This window comes from Nerophis lumbriciformis, linkage group LG11 (genome assembly GCF_033978685.3).
Source record: "Nerophis lumbriciformis linkage group LG11, RoL_Nlum_v2.1, whole genome shotgun sequence".
Classification (NCBI taxonomy): Eukaryota; Metazoa; Chordata; class Actinopteri; order Syngnathiformes; family Syngnathidae; genus Nerophis; species Nerophis lumbriciformis.
The window spans coordinates 12,251,878-12,272,864 of NC_084558.2; the positions used below are offsets into that span (position 1 = coordinate 12,251,878).

Genomic DNA, 20,987 nt, shown 5'->3' on the forward strand with positions numbered 1-20,987 from the left:
GATACTCGGAGCTAGCAGTGACAAGTGTTTTTAAATGAACAATAGTGCAGTCTAAAACACCACAACTTTCAATATAACCAAGTATCAAATAGCTAAAGTCGCATATTACTTACATATACAAAGTCTCCAAGGCAGAAGAGTATTAGAAAGTATCCAGTAACGAACGTGTCCGCTTCAGTCAACTTACTTCGTCATGAGCCTAATTCAATGAATTATTGCGACTACTGCCAAAAACCAATCAACACTCCACTTCAAAAGCATTAATCTGTCATAAGATTTAGACTTAGACTTAGACTTAGACTTCCTTTTTATTGTCATTCAAATTTGAACTTTACAGCACAGATAAGAACAAAATTTCGTTACATAAGCTCATGGTAGTGCAGGATAAAAAAGCAATAAGGTGCATATATAAATAAATAAATATATATAAATAATATATAATTATATATATAAAATAAATAAATATATATAAATATAAATAAATAAATAAATAGATTACTGTACAGATAAATATATTGCACTTTTTCACATGCATCCACGTTTATGGATGTATGTTATATTTGTCACCGCCTGCTGCCACCTTGTGGTTTGTATGCTCAGTTTTCCCTTGGTGCAGCAGACCTGGCTCTTACTTTTTGTTTTCCTCAGAGTTCCTGTGTCTTCCTGTGGGTGGAGCTGCAAGACGTGCACAGCTGTGTCTAATTTCACCAGCACTACTTAAGCAGCACCTGGCCAGCTGGATGGCACTCGGCTATTCCACTTCTTGACTCTGATCGTATGAAGACTCCTATGCTCCTTGTATTTTTGCTACGTTCCACTTTGGCTATTTCCAGTGCCATCCAGCTTGGTATGTACGTTGATAGTTTGCACATCTTGCAACTTCGACCCAAAGTTTAGTTAGTTTGTAGATTAGCTTTTGTTCTTTTTGTCACGGTGCTCTTTTTGTGTTCTCTTTTTTCGCACCGTCGCCTTTTGTTATATTCTATTTTTGGATCATTGTTGTGATCGCTTCTTTTGTTAAGTAAAGAACTATTTACTCACAAATCCATCTGCATCCTTGGGTTCCTCTGTTCCACATCTAATTGAATTGTGACAGAATAGCCGAGTCAATTATGGAACCCGCAGATGAGAATCAGATTCAGCTGGCCCTCAGGGCTCATGGCCAGCGAATAAGTGATCACGAACAAGCTTTGTTAAACCTGACCACACTTGTGCAGGAGATGCATACACGCCTGTTTGTCCCTCACCCGCTCCCAGACTCTGAGGCTGCTCAACCTGCAGCTTCTTCTTACCCCATGCCCTCGACATCGTGTTTTCCTACCCGGGAGCCCAGCATACCACACCCGCCCAGGTATGAGGGGGACTTTGGACAATGCAGACTTTTTTTTTATATCAATGCTCTTTAGTTTTTGCACAGCAGCCTCACACATACACAACAGACTCAGCCCGTGTGGCATATATACTAAGTTTACTGGCTGGAAGAGCAGCTAGCTGGGCTATGGAGGTGTGTGAGAGTAAACCCGGACTTCGTTCCAGCTTACCCCTATTTTCCGCTGAGTTGCGCAGCGTCTTTGATCACCCTGTGAGGGAACGAGAGGCAGGCAGCCGCCTCCTCGCTACACGCCAGGGGTCCTCCTCTGTCGCGGACCACTCAATCTCCTTCCGAATCCTGGGGGCGGAGAGTGGCTGGGGGGAGAGAGCTTTTCGGGGAGTATTCCTGGCTAGCCTTAGCTCCCAGATCCAAGACGAGCTGGCTGCCCACGACGAGACCCAGACCCTCGAGGAGCTCATCTCACTCGCCATCCGATTGGACAACCGCCTACGAGAGCGACACGCCCAGAAGGGGGTGGATCCTCCGTCCACCAGATGGCAGTCATCTACCTGGTCCACACGATCAACATCCAAGCCTCAGGTTTCGTCGCTTCCGCCTTCTGACTGCAGTGCCCCGGAGGAGGGGCTAGAGGGGTCCATTCCTATGCAGCTGGGTGGCAGTCGCCTGTCGTCTGCAGAGAGGAGTCGTCGGCTGAGATTGCGGCTGTGCCTGTACTGCGGAGCTGCGGACCACGTCGTTGTTCGCTGTCCTGCGCGGCCTACTGGGGGCCGTTCCATGTCCACCCGAGACCTTCCGCAGGGAAGATTACCAACTTCGCCGCCTGCTCCTGTGGTGACGTCTGCTTCCTCACTCGTGGGAAGACTTCAAGTCGAAGGTACTCTGTCATGGGTGGGGGGTTCTTGTCCTATTAAGGCACTTATTGACTCAGGGGCTGATGAAAACATTATTGACAGTGGTCTTGTGGAATCTCTAAAGATTCCTACTGTGGGTATTGATCGTATTAAGAATGTTAGCTCACTTGACGGGCGTCACCTGGCTAATATTACTCATCAGACACATGCCACATCCCTCCTTATTTCTGGTAATCACCGTGAGGAGGTTAGATTGTTTATAATGCCTTCTCGTTCGGCGCCCTTAGTTCTTGGACTTCCATGGTTGCGACGTCACAGTCCAAGCATAGATTGGACCACTTGTAAAATTACCAATTGGAGTATTTTTTGTCATAGCCACTGTTTGCGCTCCGCTTCGTCGCCGGCTAACCTTGTCACTCTTCCTACTCTTCAGCCCCCTGATCTCGCGCTGATTCCTGAGGAATATCATTCCTTTAGTGAGGTTTTTTGTAAAGACCGGGCTACGACGCTACCCCCCCACCGCCCGTATGACTGTGCCATTGACCTTCTTCCAGGGTCGACACTACCTTCTTCGCGGCTGTATAATATTTCGCGTCCCGAACAGCAGGCTATGGAGGAATACATCTCCTCTTCTCTCACCGCCGGACACATTCGTCCCTCTTCCGGTCCTGTGGCGGCGGGGTTTTTCTTTGTCAAAAAGAAGGATGGTGGGTTACGACCCTGTATTGACTACCGAGCTCTGAACAAAATTACAATTAAAAATAAATACCCTCTTCCACTACTGGAGTCTTCGTTTGCTCCTTTGCATGGGGCAGTAGTATTTACTAAATTGGATCTACGCAATGCGTATCACCTCGTGCGTATTCGTGAAGGTGATGAATGGAAGACTGCTTTTAACACCCCTCTTGGCCACTTTGAGTATTGCGTCATGCCGTTCGGCCTCACTAATGCTCCCGGGGTGTTCCAGTGTTTAATTAATGATGTCCTCCGTGACATGATAGGTCGTTTCGTGGTAGTCTACTTGGATGATGTACTTATTTTTTCACGCTCCATTGATTTACATCATCAGCATGTCTGTTTGGTTTTGCAGAGACTTTTGGAGAACCGATTATTTGTCAAACCCCAAAAGTGCACCTTTCATTCTCCCACAGTGTCGTTTTTGGGGTTGATTGTAGAGAGGGGGCAGGTTAAGCCAGACCCAGCTAAAATCCAAGCGGTTGTAGAGTGGCCTACGCCGTCCTCCAGGAAGCTGCTGCAAAGGTTTCTGGGGTTTGCTCATTTTTACCGACGTTTTATTAGAGATTTCAGCAAAGTAGCCCAACCTTTAAATAAATTAACGTCCTCCAAGGTTCTTTTCGTGTGGTCTTCGGAGGCTGACCAGGCTTTTCGACGCCTTAAATGCCTCTTTACCTCAGCTCCTGTGTTAGTTCACGCTAATCCTGATCTCCCATTTTTTGTTGAGGTGGACGCATCTGACACTGGGGTAGGGGCTGTTTTGTCCCAGCACTCCAGTTCTGGTCAGAAGCTGCACCCCTGCGCCTTCTTCTCCAAACGCCTTTCGCCTGCAGAGAAGAACTATGACATCGGGAACCGAGAGCTTCTTGCAGTGGTCCTCGCCCTTCAAGAATGGAGGCACTGGCTTGAGGGTGCCAAACACCCCTTTATCATTTATACCAATCATCGTAACCTAGCCTACCTCCGCTCTGCCCAACGCCTCAATCCCCGCCAGGCTCGGTGGTCCCTGTTCCTTATAAGGTTTGACTTTTGTATCACTTTTCGCCCGGGCTCACTCAATGGTAAACCTGACGCCTTGTCGAGGATGTTCTCTCCTCCTACAGAAGACACTCCCCCAGAGACTATCCTTCCTCAGTCCCGGATTCTGGGCGCAGTACAGTGGGAGGTGGAGAGACTGGTGTCGGAGGCTATGAAGGACTCCCCATCCCCTGCTGGATGTCCTCCTGGTCGCCTTTTTGTACCGAGAACCCTCCGTCCAGAGGTCTTGTCGTGGGCTCACACTTCCAAGATTGCTTGCCACCCAGGTGCCAGACGCACTGAGTTCCTGCTTACTCAGCGGTTCTGGTGGCCTACCGTTCACACTGATACTAAGAAGTTTGTGGCTGCATGCCCCGTCTGCGCCAGAAGCAAAGCTTCCCATCAAGCTCCTGCGGGGTTGCTGCAGCCCCTTCCCATCCCCTCTCGCCCATGGTCGCACATTGCTCTGGACTTTGTCACAGGTCTACCCATTTCCAGGGGGTTTTCTGTCATCCTCACCATAGTCGACAGATTTTCTAAATTCACGCATTTTATCCCCCTCCGTAGACTTCCCTCCTCCCTGGAGACCGCCAAGCTTCTAGTAAACCATGTGGTTCGACTTCATGGGATCCCCATCGATGTGGTGTCAGACAGAGGTCCTCAATTTTCATCCGCTACATGGAAAGCTTTCTGCAACCTGTTAGGAGCCACTGTCAGTTTGTCATCAGGGTACCACCCACAATCGAATGGACAATCGGAAAGAGCCAATCAGGACCTAGGGGCGGCCCTGAGATGCGTGTGTCACCAGCATCCATCATTGTGGTCTACCTATCTCCCATGGGTGGAGTATGCCCGTAACACCCTAATCTGTTCATCTACCGGCTTGTCCCCTTTCCATGTGGTGCATGGCTTCCAACCTCCTATCTTCTCCTCTCAAGAGATCGAGTCCACTGTTCCCTCCGTGACTGCCTTCCTGCGCCGTGTGCACTATGTGTGGCGTGATACCCGTGCTGCCTTGTCGCGGACAGCCAAACGGAACCAGACGATGGCTAATCGCCATCGCAGACCATCTCCCGACTACAAACCTGGCCAGAGGGTTTGGCTATCATCAAAAGACATTACACTACCAGGAGAGTCGAAGAAACTGGCACCTAAATTCATCGGACCATATGAGGTGGAGCGGATGATAACTCCCGTCACAGCTCGACTCAAGGTACCCAAGTCCTTCAAGTCATATTCTGTTTACCATGTTTCCCGCCTAAAGCCCGTCGAGTCGAGCGACCTTTGTCCTCCATCCGTGTTTCCCCCTGCTCCTCAGCAGGTGGAGGGTCATCCAGCCTTCACTGTCAACACCATTCTGGACGCTAGGAGACGAGGCAGGGGTGTGCAGTTTCTGATCGACTGGGAGGGTTACCCCCCAGAGGATCGCTCCTGGATTTCACGTTCCCTTATAATTGATAAATCCCTAATTTCTGATTTTTATCATAGATTTCCCGGTAAACCGGAGGTCCGCCAGGTGGCGTCCGTTGATTAGGGGGGGAATACTGTCACCGCCTGCTGCCACCTTGTGGTTTGTATGCTCAGTTTTCCCTTGGTGCAGCAGACCTGGCTCTTACTTTTTGTTTTCCTCAGAGTTCCTGTGTCTTCCTGTGGGCGGAGCTGCAAGACGTGCACAGCTGTGTCTAATTTCACCAGCACTACTTAAGCAGCACCTGGCCAGCTGGATGGCACTCGGCTATTCCACTTCTTGACTCTGATCGTATGAAGACTCCTATGCTCCTTGTATTTTTGCTACGTTCCACTTTGGCTATTTCCAGTGCCATCCAGCTTGGTATGTACGTTGATAGTTTGCACGTCTTGCAACTTCGACCCAAAGTTTAGTTAGTTTGTAGATTAGCTTTTGTTCTTTTTGTCACGGTGCTCTTTTTGTGTTCTCTTTTTTCGCACCGTCGCCTTTTGTTATATTCTATTTTTGGATCATTGTTGTGATCGCTTCTTTTGTTAAGTAAAGAACTATTTACCAGAGGTGGGACCAAGTCATTGTTTTGCAAGTCACAAGTAAGTCTCAAGTCTTTGCCCTCAAGTCCGAGTCAAGTCCCGAGTCAAGACAGGCAAGCCCCGAGTCAAGTCCAAAGTCAAGACTGGAAAGTCTCAAGTCAAGTCCTAAGTCCTGCATTTTGAGTTTCGAGTCCTTTCAAGTCCTTTTAACCACACACTAATATATTAACACAGATTGTGTATGCTTTTCAAATGCTGTATTTATTTATTAAAAAACAAGTGCATTTTAAATTGCAGGAAAGAAAATTGTGCTGACATTGCACTTTATAATAGCACTATTAACCAGTCATTTTAAACATTAACTCATTCCTTTACAGAACAAACACATTGAAAAATAAAGTGCAAATGTACTTATTTGTACAAAAGTGTTAACATTGAAAAAACATGACATATACGTGAACATAACAAAAAAGTTGTACTTTTTATATGTCAGGGCCCTATGCTGCATTGCATTTGCAAAAGACCAAATTAGCCAAGAGTCTGTCAGTCATTTGTGCACGATGGGGGCGTAGTATGATGCCACCATGGCTGAAAACTCGCTCCACTGGAGCACTGGAGGCAGGCACTGCCAAGACTCTCATGGCCACTCGGAACAGTGAAGGAAGAGTCTTCATGTTCAATGCCCAGAACAAAAGGGGGGAGAGAGTTGTTTTGGGTCGGTGCACTACTTGTAAGTGTATCTTGTGTTTTTTATGTTGATTTAATTAAAAAAAGAAAAAAAAAATTATTTCTTGTGCGGCCCGATACCAATCGATCCACGGACCAGTACCGGGCCGCGGCCCGGTGGTTGGAGACCACTGAGGTAAACAACCAACAGTATGTCAGAAAGCTAGCTAAAACGGTACACATATTCATAATATAGTATACATTTTAACTGACCTTTATTTTACTATTTTTGTCTTTTTTTAGGTGGCTAAAATACGCGGTGCTGCTGACCGCCGTCTAACGTTACGTGTGATATGTTGACTAACGTAACCCTGCTTAAAAAAAATAATTGAACAAAAAGTATGAATAAGGTAGTGAACTGCAACAGATTCCCGTGTTTGCTATAACGTTATAACGTTAGCAGTGAGTTTACAGCCTCACTGATTTAACTACACAGCAAATAAAAGTCACGTTACTTAGCCAATAAACGTTATCTTACATTCAAAACTTACCGTTCTTTGTGCAACTTCAAATGCCGGACGAAGTTGGAAGTTGTTGCCTCTCCATCAGTAATTTTCTAACCACATGTGTCGCATGCTGCAAACCGTTTTGTGTTGACCACCTCGTAATTTTTATACCCAAACGAAATTATTTTAGGCATCATTTTTTGTTCACTGGCGTGTGGTTTGGACATGTCTTCTTCGTTGGTTGTCCTGCAATTTGATTGGATGAATGCTGTGTGATGAAAACAAAGTAGATCTAATTTGATTGGCTGTTGTACTGACAGCACACCAGCTGACACACGCAACGCTGATAGACAAGTACACAATGAAAAATACGGAGCGCTCCCGAATAACTTTTTCATCTTTGGGTTTTGGGGAAAGTAGCAAGTCATGTCAAGTCATGTCAATTCAAAAGGCTCAAGTCCAAGTGAAGTCACAAGTCATTGATGTTAAAGTCTAAGTCGAGTTGCAAGTCTTTTTACATTTTGTCAAGTCGAGTCTAAAGTCATCAAATTCATGACTCGAGTCTGACTCGAGTCCAAGTCATGTGACTCGAGTCCACACCTCTGCTATTTACTCACAAATCCATCTGCATCCTTGGGTTCCTCTGTTCCACATCTAATTGAATTGTGACAATATTGTCTTTTTTATTCCAGCGAGTTAATCCCTTTTGGGGGGAGTTGAGGGGATAATTTAATTATGATGCGTTCAAGAGTCTTACGGCTTGAGGTAAGAAGCTGTTACAGAACCTGGAGTTTCTGCTTCGGAGGCTGCGGAACCTCTTTCTAGAGTCCAGCAGTGAAAACAGTCCTTGGTGGGTGTGGGAGGAGTCTTTGCAGATTTTCTGAGCCCTGGTCAGGCAGCGGCTTTTTGCGATCTCCTGGATAAGTCATTTAACTTAATCAAACATTTTGTAACATTCCACACTGAAAAGTAATAAAAGTAGGCACTATGATTCCTGTTGATATCAGATTAATATCAGTAAATGTCAATACACAAGGCTCTAATATCGGTATTGTATCGGAAGTGAAAAAGTTGACACCCTTGTCAATTGCCGCCTCTATTTAAAGATGGACAAAAAAACTGCAACATTTGAATCAATCTGGACTCTTCTTGTTTGTTGAAAACATTTTACCTTTAAACCAAAAGGCTTCTTCAGATTTGCGCCATCACCTATAGTTTGCTTACAACAGTATTCTGCCTCCCGCCCCCCAAAAGATGGTCTCAGGGCCCATTTACACTAAGTCGGATAAGGTTATCCAGGGTAAATCACACCTAACCTTATCCGTGTCCACACACAACAATGCCACGGTTTAAGATCCCTGGCCCCTCCGTCCGCCGGCGCAACGCGACTTAAAAAAAAAAAGCGTCCTTCTGCTCCCAGCTCTCCAGTGGATGACTTTACTTCACTGTGAAGTTATTTAAAAGAGCTATATTGTAAATAGTTTGCTGTGCATTTTACATTTGTTTGCTGTGTTTTGTGCGCAAGTTTTTAAATTAAAAATGTATCTCCTTTGAACAATATCAAGTGTTGTGGTATTTCAATTAACTAGAATCCAGTGTGCTGTGGGGCCCTATTGTAGTGAATCACACCTGAACCATCATAAATTAATCAAATCTTTAATCGACATGAGAAAGTAGACAATGCGATAAACAGTTTGGGACACGAGGGGATGGTTCCATCTTTCAGCTGCACGCTAATAGCGGAGTTAGCAAAGATGCGGGCATCATGCACGCTGCCTGGCCATTTCACAGTCACATCCATAAAGCAATATTTGTAGTCACACGCTGCCTGTATCACATCCACGGGAGGAAGGGACCAAGTTTTCCGGTAAATAGAATCACAGCTGACTGTTCGAAAGTTCTCTTGCCGTCTGAGATGTGTAGTATCCGAAATAGCTGCAATCGCCCGTTGCCCATACTTGCCAACCTTGAGACCTCCGAATTCGGGAGATGGGCGGGGGGGGGGTGTTGAGGTGTGGGGGGCCGGGGTTGAGGTGGCCAGGGTTGGGGGAGGTGGGGTTTGGTGGTAACGGGGGTGTATATTGTAGCCCGGAAGAGTTAGGGCTGCAAGGGATTCTGGGTATTTGTTCTGTTGTGTTTATGTTGTGTTACGGTGTGGATGTTCTCCCGAAATGTGTTTGTCATTCTTGTTTGGTGTGGGTTCACAGTGTGGCGCATATTTGTAACAGTGTTAAAGTTGTTTATACGGCCACCCTCAGTGTGACCTGTTGATCAAGTATGCCTTGCAGTCACTTACGTGTGTCTGTAGAAGCCGCATACAACATGTGACTGGGCCGGCACGCTGTGTGTATGGAGAAAAAGCGGACGCGACGACAGGTTGTAGAGGACGCTGAAGGCAGTGCCATCACGGCATGCCCTCAATATTGTTGTCCGGGTGAAAATCGGGAGAAATTCGGGAGAATGGTTACCCCAGGAGATTTTCGGGAGGGGCACTGAAATTCGGGAGTCTCCCGGAAAAATCGGGAGGGTTGGCAAGTATGCCGTTGCCTTCTCTTAAGGTATTGATCTGTGATTTCCAAAAGCGCCTGTACATGTACAAGAAGGAGAAACACGGGCATGTCTGGATGATCCGCCTCCATCTTTGATATGTCCGCGCCTGTGTGGGGCGCGGACTTTCTGGCGTCACTTCCTGTGTGGGCGCGGTCTTTCTGGCGTCACTTCCTCTCCGAACTCACTTTGTAAACGATCAATGAGTCCATACAAAGCTAAGTGCTGGAGATTCAAGAAATACACGGCTGACTTACCCGTGTAAAAATTTGTCTGAGGAGGCGGACCTTACACGATGGTTTAGTGTGGCTGAAACGGGGCTTAGGCTAAATAATTATTCGTTTAAGACGTTAAACGACTTAGTGTAGATATGGCCTCATTCAACGGAAAGACTGGCCTCTAACGAATTGCTTTGCTACCTGGCGGGCAAATGACTTGTTATGCAGGACTGTTGTTTACCACAACAGCAACAACAACCTCATCGTGACCACTTCTGGGGGGGACACCCACTAGAGACACAAATAAGGAAACATCACACCTTGAATTTAGAACTGAAGAAGCCTCAATTCAACATTTGCAGATTACCATGACTGGATGATTGAGAATCTATACAGACACCTGATGAAGTTAGTTCCAGAAACAGTTGAGTCAAAGATAAATGATAATAAATAAATGATAAATGGGTTGTACTTGTATAGCGCTTTTCTACCTTCAAGGTACTCAAAGCGCTTTGACACTACTTCCACATTTACCCATTCACACACACATTCACACACTGATGGCGGGAGCTGCCATGCAAGGCGCTAACCAGCACCCATCAGGAGCAAGGGTGAAGTGTCTTGCTCAGGACACAACGGACATGACGAGGTTGGTACTAGGTGGGGATTGAACCAGGGCCTCTCGGGTTGCGCACGGCCACTCTTCCACTGCGCCACAAGATGTTTTGAAGTGTGCAAAAACAGGCTGAACCCAACAAATAAGCAATAGCAAAATGAGCAAGTAGAAAGTTGATTGACCATGAGCTCCTCCAAAAGAAGATCATAGAGTGTGGAGCGTATAGCAGAAAACCTGGTGGGAAGAGCAGCAGACAGGTGACAGGCGGATTAGAAGGTGGGCGAGAAAGCATTGATAAATGTGAACAAGAGCAGAAGCAGAAATGCAAGAAGAGACAGAAACTATGTGGGACACGATGTTCAAAATGGGTTCATGTCACATCCAGAATAATCCACTACTGAAGAATGTGAGAGAATGGCCTCACACTGTGCGTGCAATGTTATAAAGCTTCTTTGCCATGTTTCGCTTGCAAATCATTTATTGTTTGCAAATCTTTTTTTGGTTACAAATCGTTCATTGGGGGGTTACACCTTCAGTCTGGTGGGTGGGGCTTCCTCTGAACATTATCCGAGAAGTAGGGCTGTCCGATCAACATTTTTGGCCTCAGATCTGATTTGATTTCAAGTCCCGATCCGATACTTTGAGAATAAATTGTAGAACTGAAAATGTTTTATAGCAAGTAACTAAAATAAAGACAATAACACTTTTACCATGCTAATCTTATTACATTTAGTATTTGCTAGTATTGTTGTAAATCAGATGAGGTACTAAAATTGTGGTATTGAAAGTTGTATAAAAAATGAATTAAAAAATAAATTTGCGAGTGCACAATAATTCAACAAAATCCAAAACTACTATTGGCTCCCATTTAAATCATTTGGGCTTCGCCCTCAAAGGTTTATTGTATCCAGACTTACTCTCTGAGTTTGGAAACAATGTTAAAAACAACCTCATAAAAAATGTTTTTAATGAGAACAAGAACAAGAAAAATATTGATCTAATCACTTTGGTATCGTTTATGTACTGATACGATACCAGGTTTCTGTAGTATCGACAATTGGTTCGATCACCCATACTTTACATCATGGGTGTCAAACTCTGGCCCGCCGTGTAATTTCACTTGGCCCTTGAGGCGATATCAAATTAACACTAGAGCTGGCCCGCCGATTATATACAGTGGCGGTGCCACGGTAACACCGCATTCACCGCTAATTCTCATACTCGCCAACCTCCCGGGAGACTCCCAAATTTCAGTGCCCCTCCCGAAAATCGTCACATCCGCTTTTCATCCAGTCCAACGAGTGCTGGCCCAGTCACATAATATGTGCGGCTTCTGCACGCACACACAAGTGAATGCAATGCATACTTGATCAACAGCGATACAGGTTACACAGCGGGTGGCCGTACAAACAACTTTAACACTGTTAGAAATATACGCCACACTGTGAACCCACACCAAACAAGAATGACAAACACATTTTGGGAGAACATCCGCACAGTAACACAACATAAACACAACAGAACAAATACCCAGAATCCTTTGCAGCACTAACTCTTCCGGGACGCTACAAGGTGTGTGTGTGTGTGTGTGTGTGTGTGTGTGTGTGCGTGTGTGTGTGTGTGTGTGTGTGTGTGTGTGTGTGTGTGTGTGTGTGTGTGTGTGTGTGTGTGTGTGTGTGTGTTCAAGAAAAGATGGCAGGTATCTGGTTTGGGCACAGCAGATTAGATCAGTGTGTTGCAAACTGAGCAGTTTAAAGTCCTGAATGGTTGGTTTAGTCATTGTTATTTTATTTTAACATTTATTAGCCTGTGGAAAAAGTTAATGTTGATATTTACCTCAGAAGGCTGCAAATAGAAAAGAGGCATTCAACTTTTTTTTAAATTGTATTTGATATGCCATTCATATTTTTAAATTATTAGTATTATTATTATTTGAAACTCGATTTTGCATGTCACTATAAAGTTATATAAGCCGCGGGCCAAGGTTGAACAAATTAACCTTTAATAGGGATTAAAGGTTAATTTGTTCAACCTTGGCCCGCGGCTTTGTTCAGTTTAAAATTTTGGCCCACTCTGTATTTGAGTTTGACACCCCTGTTTTACATTGAAGCTTTAGCAGTTGGCTTCTTGTGTCATACCGCTCAGTGTGTGTGTGTGTGTGTGTGTGTGTGTGTGTGTGTGTGTGTGTGTGTGTGTGTGTGTGTGTGTGTGTGTGTGTGTGTGTGTGTGTGTGTGTGTGTGCGTGTAGCATACTTAGCCATTCCTTTTCTTCAAACATTTTTTTTCCGGCTGCAAATCCATGTTTTGTTGGTTGTATAAAAGACAGACATTTCTTCCCATTGCATAATGTAATGAATGGATAAGGAAAAGCTGAACATTGTGTAAACCAAAACCAAGCAGATTCTACCATAGCAAGCATACTTGATGACAAAAAGTAATTTTTTTACTTTATATTACAGCTTGAATTGTATGGTAAACATATTGTGTATTGACCAAAAGACTCACATTTTTGATACAAGCATCAGACATCCAGAAGGAGAAAAAAAGAGACTAAACTTCTGTGACAAGCTGTAATTAACACTATCCCTTTTTTTTGTGCCACCAGAACAGTACCATCTAAACAACTCAGCTCACGGCCAATTTGGACCAGGCCTTCCTCACTCACACAGCAACCACAGCACAGTGGGACTCAACAAGTACACCTCCCTCAAAGCCGTGGGTAAGTTGTACGACTCAGAGTTCCACACAATGACCCTAAATGCAAGTGGCACCTAACCTTTTGTGGAGAGCAGGTTGGCAGCGCAAAGGCAGCCAACTAACGTCTTGGTGTCTTCGCCTGGTGGCAAACTGCGTTGATCTTAAAGAGCACTGCTGTCAGGCATTGTGATGTGATTTACCCGGCCAACACATACAGTATATTGCTACTGTATGATACTGTCCACACATTGCATGCTATTATAATGTGCCTGTTTCATGTAACACAGTCTCCAAGAGCAGAGCTGGTACTGCTGGGGCGGTATAGCTCGGTTGGTAGAGCGGCCGTGCCAGCAACTTGACGGTTGCAGGTTCGATCCCCGCATCCGCATCCTAGTTACTGCCGTTGTGTCCTTGGTTGGGCAAGACACTTTACCCACCTGCTCCCAGTGCCACCCACACTGGTTTAAATGTAACTTAGATATTGGGTTTCACTATGTAAAGCGCTTTGAGTCACTAGAGAAAAGCGCTATATAAATATAATTCACACTTCACTGCTTTTGGGCATAATTTCTTTATGCCCAAAAGCGCCACTGTTTGGAAAATGTGTCTTTTCTGAAAGTCATGCTCTTTGATTGATTGATTGAGACTTTTATTAGTAGGTTGCACAGTGAAGTACATATTCCGTACAATTGACCACTAAATGGTAACACCCGAATAAATGTTTCCACTTGTTTAAGTCGGGGTCCACTTAAATTGATTCATGATACAGATATATACTATCATATATACTATCATCATAATACAGTCATCACACAAGATAATCATCAGGGTGTATACATTGAATTAATTACATTATTTACAATTCGGGGTGTGGAGGGGGGGGGGTTAGGTTTGGTTGTTATCATCAGTCATCAACAATTGAGAACAGAGAAATGGATATTGAAACAGTGTAGGTCTGACTTGGTAGGATATGTACAGCAAGTAGTGGACATAGAGAGAGAGAGAGAGAGAGATCAGAAGGCATAAGAAAAGTATCTACATTTGATTGTTTACATTTGATTATTAACAATTCGGGGAGGGTGTTAGTTTAGGGTTGAAGTTGCCTGGAGGTGTACTTTTATTGCGGTTTTGAAGGAGGATAGAGATGCCCTTTCTTTTATACCTGTTGGAAGGTCCTGAGTAGTCTTGGGTTCAATCCCGGGCTTGGGATCTTTCTGTGTGGAGTGTGCATGTTCTCCCCGTGACTGCGTGGGTTCCCTCCGGGTACTCCGGCTTCCTCCCACCTCCAAAGACATGCACCTGGGGATAGGTTGATTGGCAACACTAAATGGTCCCTAGTGTGGGAATGTGAGTGTGAATGTTGTCTGTCTATCTGTGTTGGCCCTGCGATGAGGTGGCGACTTGTCCAGGGTGTACCCCGCCTTCCGCCCGATTGTAGCTGAGATAGGCTCCAGCGCCCCCCGCGACCCCGAAGGGAATAAGCGGTAGAAAATGGATGGATGGATGGATGGGAGTGCATTCCACATTGATGTGGCATAGAAAGAGAATGAGTTAAGACCTTTGTTAGATCGGAATCTGGGTTTAACGTGGTTAGTGGAGCTCCCCCTTGTGTTGTGGTCATGGCGGTCATTTACGTTAAGGAAGTAGTTTGACATGTACTTCGGTATCAGGGAGGTGTAGCGGATTTTATAGACTAGGCTCAGTGCAAGTTGTTTTACTCTGTCCTCCACCCTGAGCCAGCCCACTTTGGAGAAGTGGGTAGGAGTGAGGTGGGATCTGGGGTGGAGGTCTAGAAGTAATCTGACTAGCTTGTTCTGGGATGTTTGGAGTTTAGATTTGAGGGTTTTGGAGGTGCTAGGGTACCAGGAGGTGCATGCGTAATCGAAAAAGGGTTGAACGAGAGTTCCCGCCAGAATCTTCATGGTGCTTTTGTTGACCAGAGAGGAGATTCTATAGAGAAATCTCGCTCGTTGGTTGACCTTTTTGATTACCTTGGTTGCCATTTTATCACAGGAAAGATTAGCCTCTAGAATGGAACCTAGGTAGGTGACCTCATCCTTCCTGGTGATGACAATGTCACCCATATATAGTTACAACAATATAAATGAAGGAATAACAATATTTACCTTTATTATCAGTATTACTATCAACTTAAATGAGACAATACATACATTAGATATGTAATTATAAGAGAAGGGAGAAAATGGTAAAAACATAAGAAAAATATTAGTATTATTTTTAAATAAAAAACAAAAAAGAAAGAAAGAAATTAACTTATACAGCGTTATAAGAAGAATAGGTCACGTTTAGTGGTGTGCCATGTTTTAGGTGATGGAGATGTGTATTTGTATGTATCGTTATGGTGTGGTTCATGACAGTTTTATTATTACTGTAAAAAAAAATGCATCTGCCACAAAATTAGGTACACAGATACAATCTAATGTGCTTCTTGTGGTTTACAGAATAAAATATATTAAAGTTTGTCCCAGTTCTTGCAGTGGATCTCATAAATGATGTTAAAGCTGTTAAGTGTTTAGTCTGACAGGGTTTTCCACAAGCAGACCCAGCCCTCTGAGTCTACAGTTTTGTATTTGATGCATTGTACTTAAGCACTGCTGTACTGTACTTCAAATAGACTGTCGTGCCGCCAGAAGTGATTGTGATGTAACAACAAAGCTACTGCGCCTTGGAAACAAACTGCATGTTTTTTTTTTGTCAGCCAGGTGTTTGCAAAGAAAATCTCATATTTGCTAAAGGTCACGGATGCAAAAACCCGTTGTCGTCCTTGAGCTGGTGTTACATTCCACAGAATTGAAGCACGCCATTAGAACCAAACAAACCTTAGCCGAAGGCAAATTGCTGTTTGACAAGACAGATTTTGTTAACCTTTACCATCCACCATAGAGGCTTTCCTTCTGTTAAAAAGTTTGCAATTTCAACAGCAGGACAAAGTCTGTATTAATCAAATTCAATAGGGTTATTTCTTTGAAATACAGAAATGATAGCAGTTTTCGCATACCTTATTAGTGGATAGCCGTTCTAATTCAATGCAGTAATCTTTTTTTCTTTTTTTTTAATGATTCAAAGGTTTTAGACAAACTCAAACAAAGACAAGTTACAGTTCAAATGGCCAAAAAGCTTGAAGCTATAACCTTAATGTTCACTTTATTTATATAATTCTCTTTGACATTCATGCCATCCCTTGACAAATACATAAACATGCACACAAAAGACTCTGGGCGAGAGTATTTATAAACCTCCAGTGCCACATTACCACATCGTGGCACACATACCTTTATGCACTTCTCAGTGTCTGTCCCTTCATCACATTGTCTAGCAACTGTCCTCGAGCATCAAAACAAGGAAGAATTATGTTTACTCATATCACACTAACTTATTTCAGTTGTTTTGTTTGAAGGTCGTTAAATGTTTTACTAACCAGGCCATTGCCTTGTCAGCAGTGTAGTAGCAGTGAATCCACTTGGGATCCTATGAATTTGTTATAATTGTTATGTGTTCCTTGACAATCAAATCCAACTATATTTATTAAGTGCTTTTCATGCATAAAAGAAATACAACACAAAGTATTCTACAGACTTAAAAATAATGCCCACATCATCCGTCACATACACAAACACACACATACACAAAGCTGAGTACAAAGGAGCCAGGTGAAAAAACACTATCATAGGATGGTCACCAGACTACAGCTGCCAGGACGCTGACACAAAGCACTCTACAGCCATGGCCGATGTAATCCATGATGGAGAAGGCTCCTTCCGAGGATCACTAGAACGTAAAACTAATAAAACTTATGCAAATATTAAGAACAATGATTAAGAATAAAGGATAAAATACGAGTAAAAATGTTATGGAGGTTAAAAATATACTAACAGAAAATATATAATAAATAGAACTAAAACAAATCCAGCATAGATAACAAGAATAAAAAGTGAAGTATGAATGAAAGTGGCGATTGTAACCTTAACCTCAAAAAGCATATAAATTCAACAAAAAATAAAAACAAATCATGTACAATATTGTTGTTTTACTCGTTTTATACCATGCAGACTGAAAAATAGACAATAGATGACAGTAAAAGCACATATTCAGCTAATTGTCAAATTACTGTACTGTTTTAATTCATTATAAATAATTGCAGACTGTCTGATTGTGGCGGTCCACTCGCTGTTTGATCGGTGTCAGAGCTCGGTCCGCATTGCCGGCAGTAAGTCGGAACCGTTTCCAGTGAGGGTTGGATTGCGCCAGGGCCGCCCTATGTCACCGATTCTGTTCATAATTTTTATGGACAGAATTTCTAGGTGCAGTCAGGGCGTTGAGGGGATCCAGTTTGGTGGCTGCAGGATTAGGTCTCTGCTTGTTGCAGATGATGTTGTCCTGAGCAGAGGCGCCGAAAAGGGGGGGGTAAAGGAGACGGATTCTAGGGGCCCATGATGGAGGGGGGCCCAGAGAGGCCCCTAATGATGATGAAATTATAATACAGAAAAAATAATGACACTGTGTTGGGGGCCCTGTAAAGATTATTTTCATGGGGCCCAAAATCCCTAGCGGCGCCCCTGGTCCTGAGGACATCATCTGGCCAGGATCTTCATCTCACACTGGATCGGTTCGCAGCTGAATGTGAAGCGACTGGGATGAGAATCAGCACCTCCAAGTCCGAATCCATGGTTCTCGCCCGGAAAAGGGTGGAGTGCCATCTCTGGGTTGGGGAAGAGATCTTGCCCCATGTGGAGGAATTCAAGTATCTCGGAGTCTTGTTCATGTCCTGGCAGTGGATCGTGAGATCGAAAGGCGGCTCGGTGCGGCGTCTTCAGTAATGCAGATGCTGTATCGATCCGTTGTGGTGAAGAAGGAGCTGAGCCAGAAGGCAAAGCTCTAAATTTACCGGTCGATCTACGTGCCCATCCTCACCTATGGTCATGAGCTTTGGGTTATGACCTGAAAGGACAAGATCACAGGTACAAGCGGCCGAAATGAGTTTCCTCCGCCAGGTGGCGGGGCTCTCCCTTAGAGATAGGGTGAGAAGTTCTGTCATTTGGGAGGAGCTCAAAGTAAAGCAGCTGCTCCTCCACATCGAGAGGAGCCAGATGAGGTGGTTTCGGGCATCTGGTCAGGATGCCTCCCGAACGCCTCCCCAAGGAGGTGTTTAGTGCACGTTCGACCAGAGGCCACGGGGAAGACCCAGGACACATTGGGAAGACTATGTCTCCCGAATGGCCTGGGAACGTCTCGTGATCCCCCGGGAAGAGCTGGACGAAGTGGCTGGGGAGAGGGAAGTCTGGGCTTCCCTGCTTAGACTGCTGCCCCCGCAACCCGACCTCAGATAAGCGGAGTAAAATGGATGGATGGATGGATAATTGCAGACATTATCCATGTTTATTTTAGGCTTGAAAAGTGTTTGTGCATTTTAAATATTAATGTATGTTCCAACACATTTACCCCTGCACGTTCAGAGCATTTGTGAACTGTTGAAAGCAATCTGTAGCGCCAATTTTTGTTGGTAAATGAGAGACGAGAGATTAATGTTCCAGTAAATGCTGCCTCTGCCACGGTTGCACATGATACTGTAGCTGGTGCCGTGCCCCAAGATGCACAAACGGGAGGCGAAAGGCAGAAAAGATGGTCTTTTATTTAGAACTATACAGGCAAAATTCCAAAAACACATCAACATTAGTCACAATAGACAATGAACCAATGTCGCAGGAAAGGCGACACTGACAGATAAACCCTCTTAATTAGTGATCATTCGGCAGGTGAGTCCCCTGATCACTAATTAAGTGCAGGTGTGGAGAACAGCGCTCAGAAACAGTGGGGATTTTACTGCAAAACCAAAACAGAAAGAACAAAAATAGACTAGACAGGAAAACACTACACAAACACAATAACACAGGCAAAACATGATGACAGCCTTTTTGCTGGGTCAGCATCGCCATTTAAAATACGCCTTTTGATTGTTACCGGATAAGTAAAGTTTAGATAAATACATGTAAACTAGTGCATCTGCCTCACAATACGAAGGTCCTGAGTAGTCTTGGGTTCAATCCCGGGCTTGGGATCTTTCTGTGTGGAGTTTGCATGTCCTCCCCGTGACTGCGTGGGTTCCCTCCGGGTACTCCGGCTTCCTCCCACTTCCAAAGACATGCACCTGGGGATAAGTTGATTGGCAACACTAAATTGGCCCTAGTGTGTGGATGTGAGTGTGAATGTTGTCTGTCTATCTGTGTTGGCCCTGCGATGAGGTGGCGACTTGTCCGGGGTGTACCCCGCCTTCCGCCCGATTGTAGCTGAGATAGGCTCCAGCGCCCCCCGCGACCCCGAAGGGAATAAGCGGTAGAAAATGGATGGATGGATAGAAAGTGTTGTAAAAAGTTTGTATACTATATTACCCATAAGGCTTAGCGTTGTAGGCAGGAACAGGAAGAATGACTGAACTATGCGGGAGGACGACAAATGTGCCAATAAATAGTTGATGTATTGTTACACGTTGCTGTCCCTGCTTCATCTACACAAGAAACAAACATAAGTTTTGATTATACAGTTGACGTGCGCGTTTGAGCGCCGCATTAGACAAAGTTTCAACGCTGCGCATTATTCGCGGGAATTGGTCGAATCTGCGTACATTGGCGTGATTGCAACATCACAAATTCCTAGAGGGAGAATGATTTACAAATAATCGGAAAGTGGTCAGATCCACTTTGAGATTGTATAATGGCCCTGGGGTAGACCTGCACAATTCTGCAAATAATATGAATACTAAAAGGACAGTTGACAGGGATGTTTTTTCAATTGAAAGGAATAAAAAGACCAAATAATATATCCCTGTTTTTGATGCAGCTCATTAAGGAAAAAAATCAATATGTAAACATTACACAAAGGTGTGTTTTGATATTGCAATATTGTTATTTCTATTTTAAGCAGTCCAACTCTGGGGGAGGAAGGATATTTGGTAATTATCACAGTAACCTTCTGGGACGTACATCATTTGTGTCTCCAGAACAAAAAGTCCTCAGTGAGTTCAGTGTATTCAAATATTTTGGATTCATATATACAAAAGTATTTCTATAAATATTTCTCTCAAGTGCAGTCCTAAATAGAAATAGTTAACATGTCATGTTTTTTTGTTGGTTTTTTTAAACCTTTGAATGTCCATTTGAGCTAACATTTTTTAGTTTATAAAATTAGTAATAAAATTAATATTGATGCATTGTTAATTTTTTTGCTGTGTTGGATTCCAAACCTAATAGCAATTTAGTATCATAGGACAAAAAAGTCCCCATTGACTACCATTATAACCTATTTTTTTAACTGTACAGGCATTATGCAATATCTAATCATGTATTTTCTAATTTCAGGGTTTCCTTTTAGAGAAAAACACTACTAACACTACTGTTTCCCAGTGTATCGTTGACATATGAAATAATTTGAAATACAAATATTAAAATCATTCTATTTAGAGCAACAAAACCAAAGTTATGGTCAAAAATAAAGAAAAAATGTCTGAGAGGACAAAAAAGTCCTCAATATACGCTAAATCAGGCTTATTCAACTGGCGGCCCGGGGGCAAATTTGTCCGAGTTCAGTTCAAAACTTGGAAGACAGCAAATTCCTAAAAACACTGGAGTGCTCCTGTTGTATAGAGCAGGGATGTCAAAGTTGTTTTCATTGAGGGCCACGTCACAGTTATGGCTACCTGCTTACAATGAGTATATATGAGTATAAACATTTAATCGCCTCATGATTGCCTATGCATTTGATTGTATTTTACCTACAAATTAATGGATG

General features: G+C 43.9%; 1 protein-coding gene across 3 annotated transcripts in view; it reads left to right on the forward strand.

The window, feature by feature from the left end:
* LOC133610766 (protein shisa-9-like) overlaps positions 1 to 20,987 on the forward strand; it is an 80,852-nt gene that overhangs the window by 55,386 nt on the left and 4,479 nt on the right. For 2 of the 3 annotated variants that reach the window (XM_061967369.1, XM_061967370.1), the window contains exon 4: positions 13,093 to 13,206. In XM_061967369.1, the coding sequence (XP_061823353.1) occupies positions 13,093 to 13,206 (114 nt within the window). Of the gene's footprint in view, positions 1 to 919; positions 2,208 to 13,092; positions 13,207 to 20,987 lie in introns of those variants that run through there. The other variant, XM_061967371.2, reaches the window with a different exon arrangement.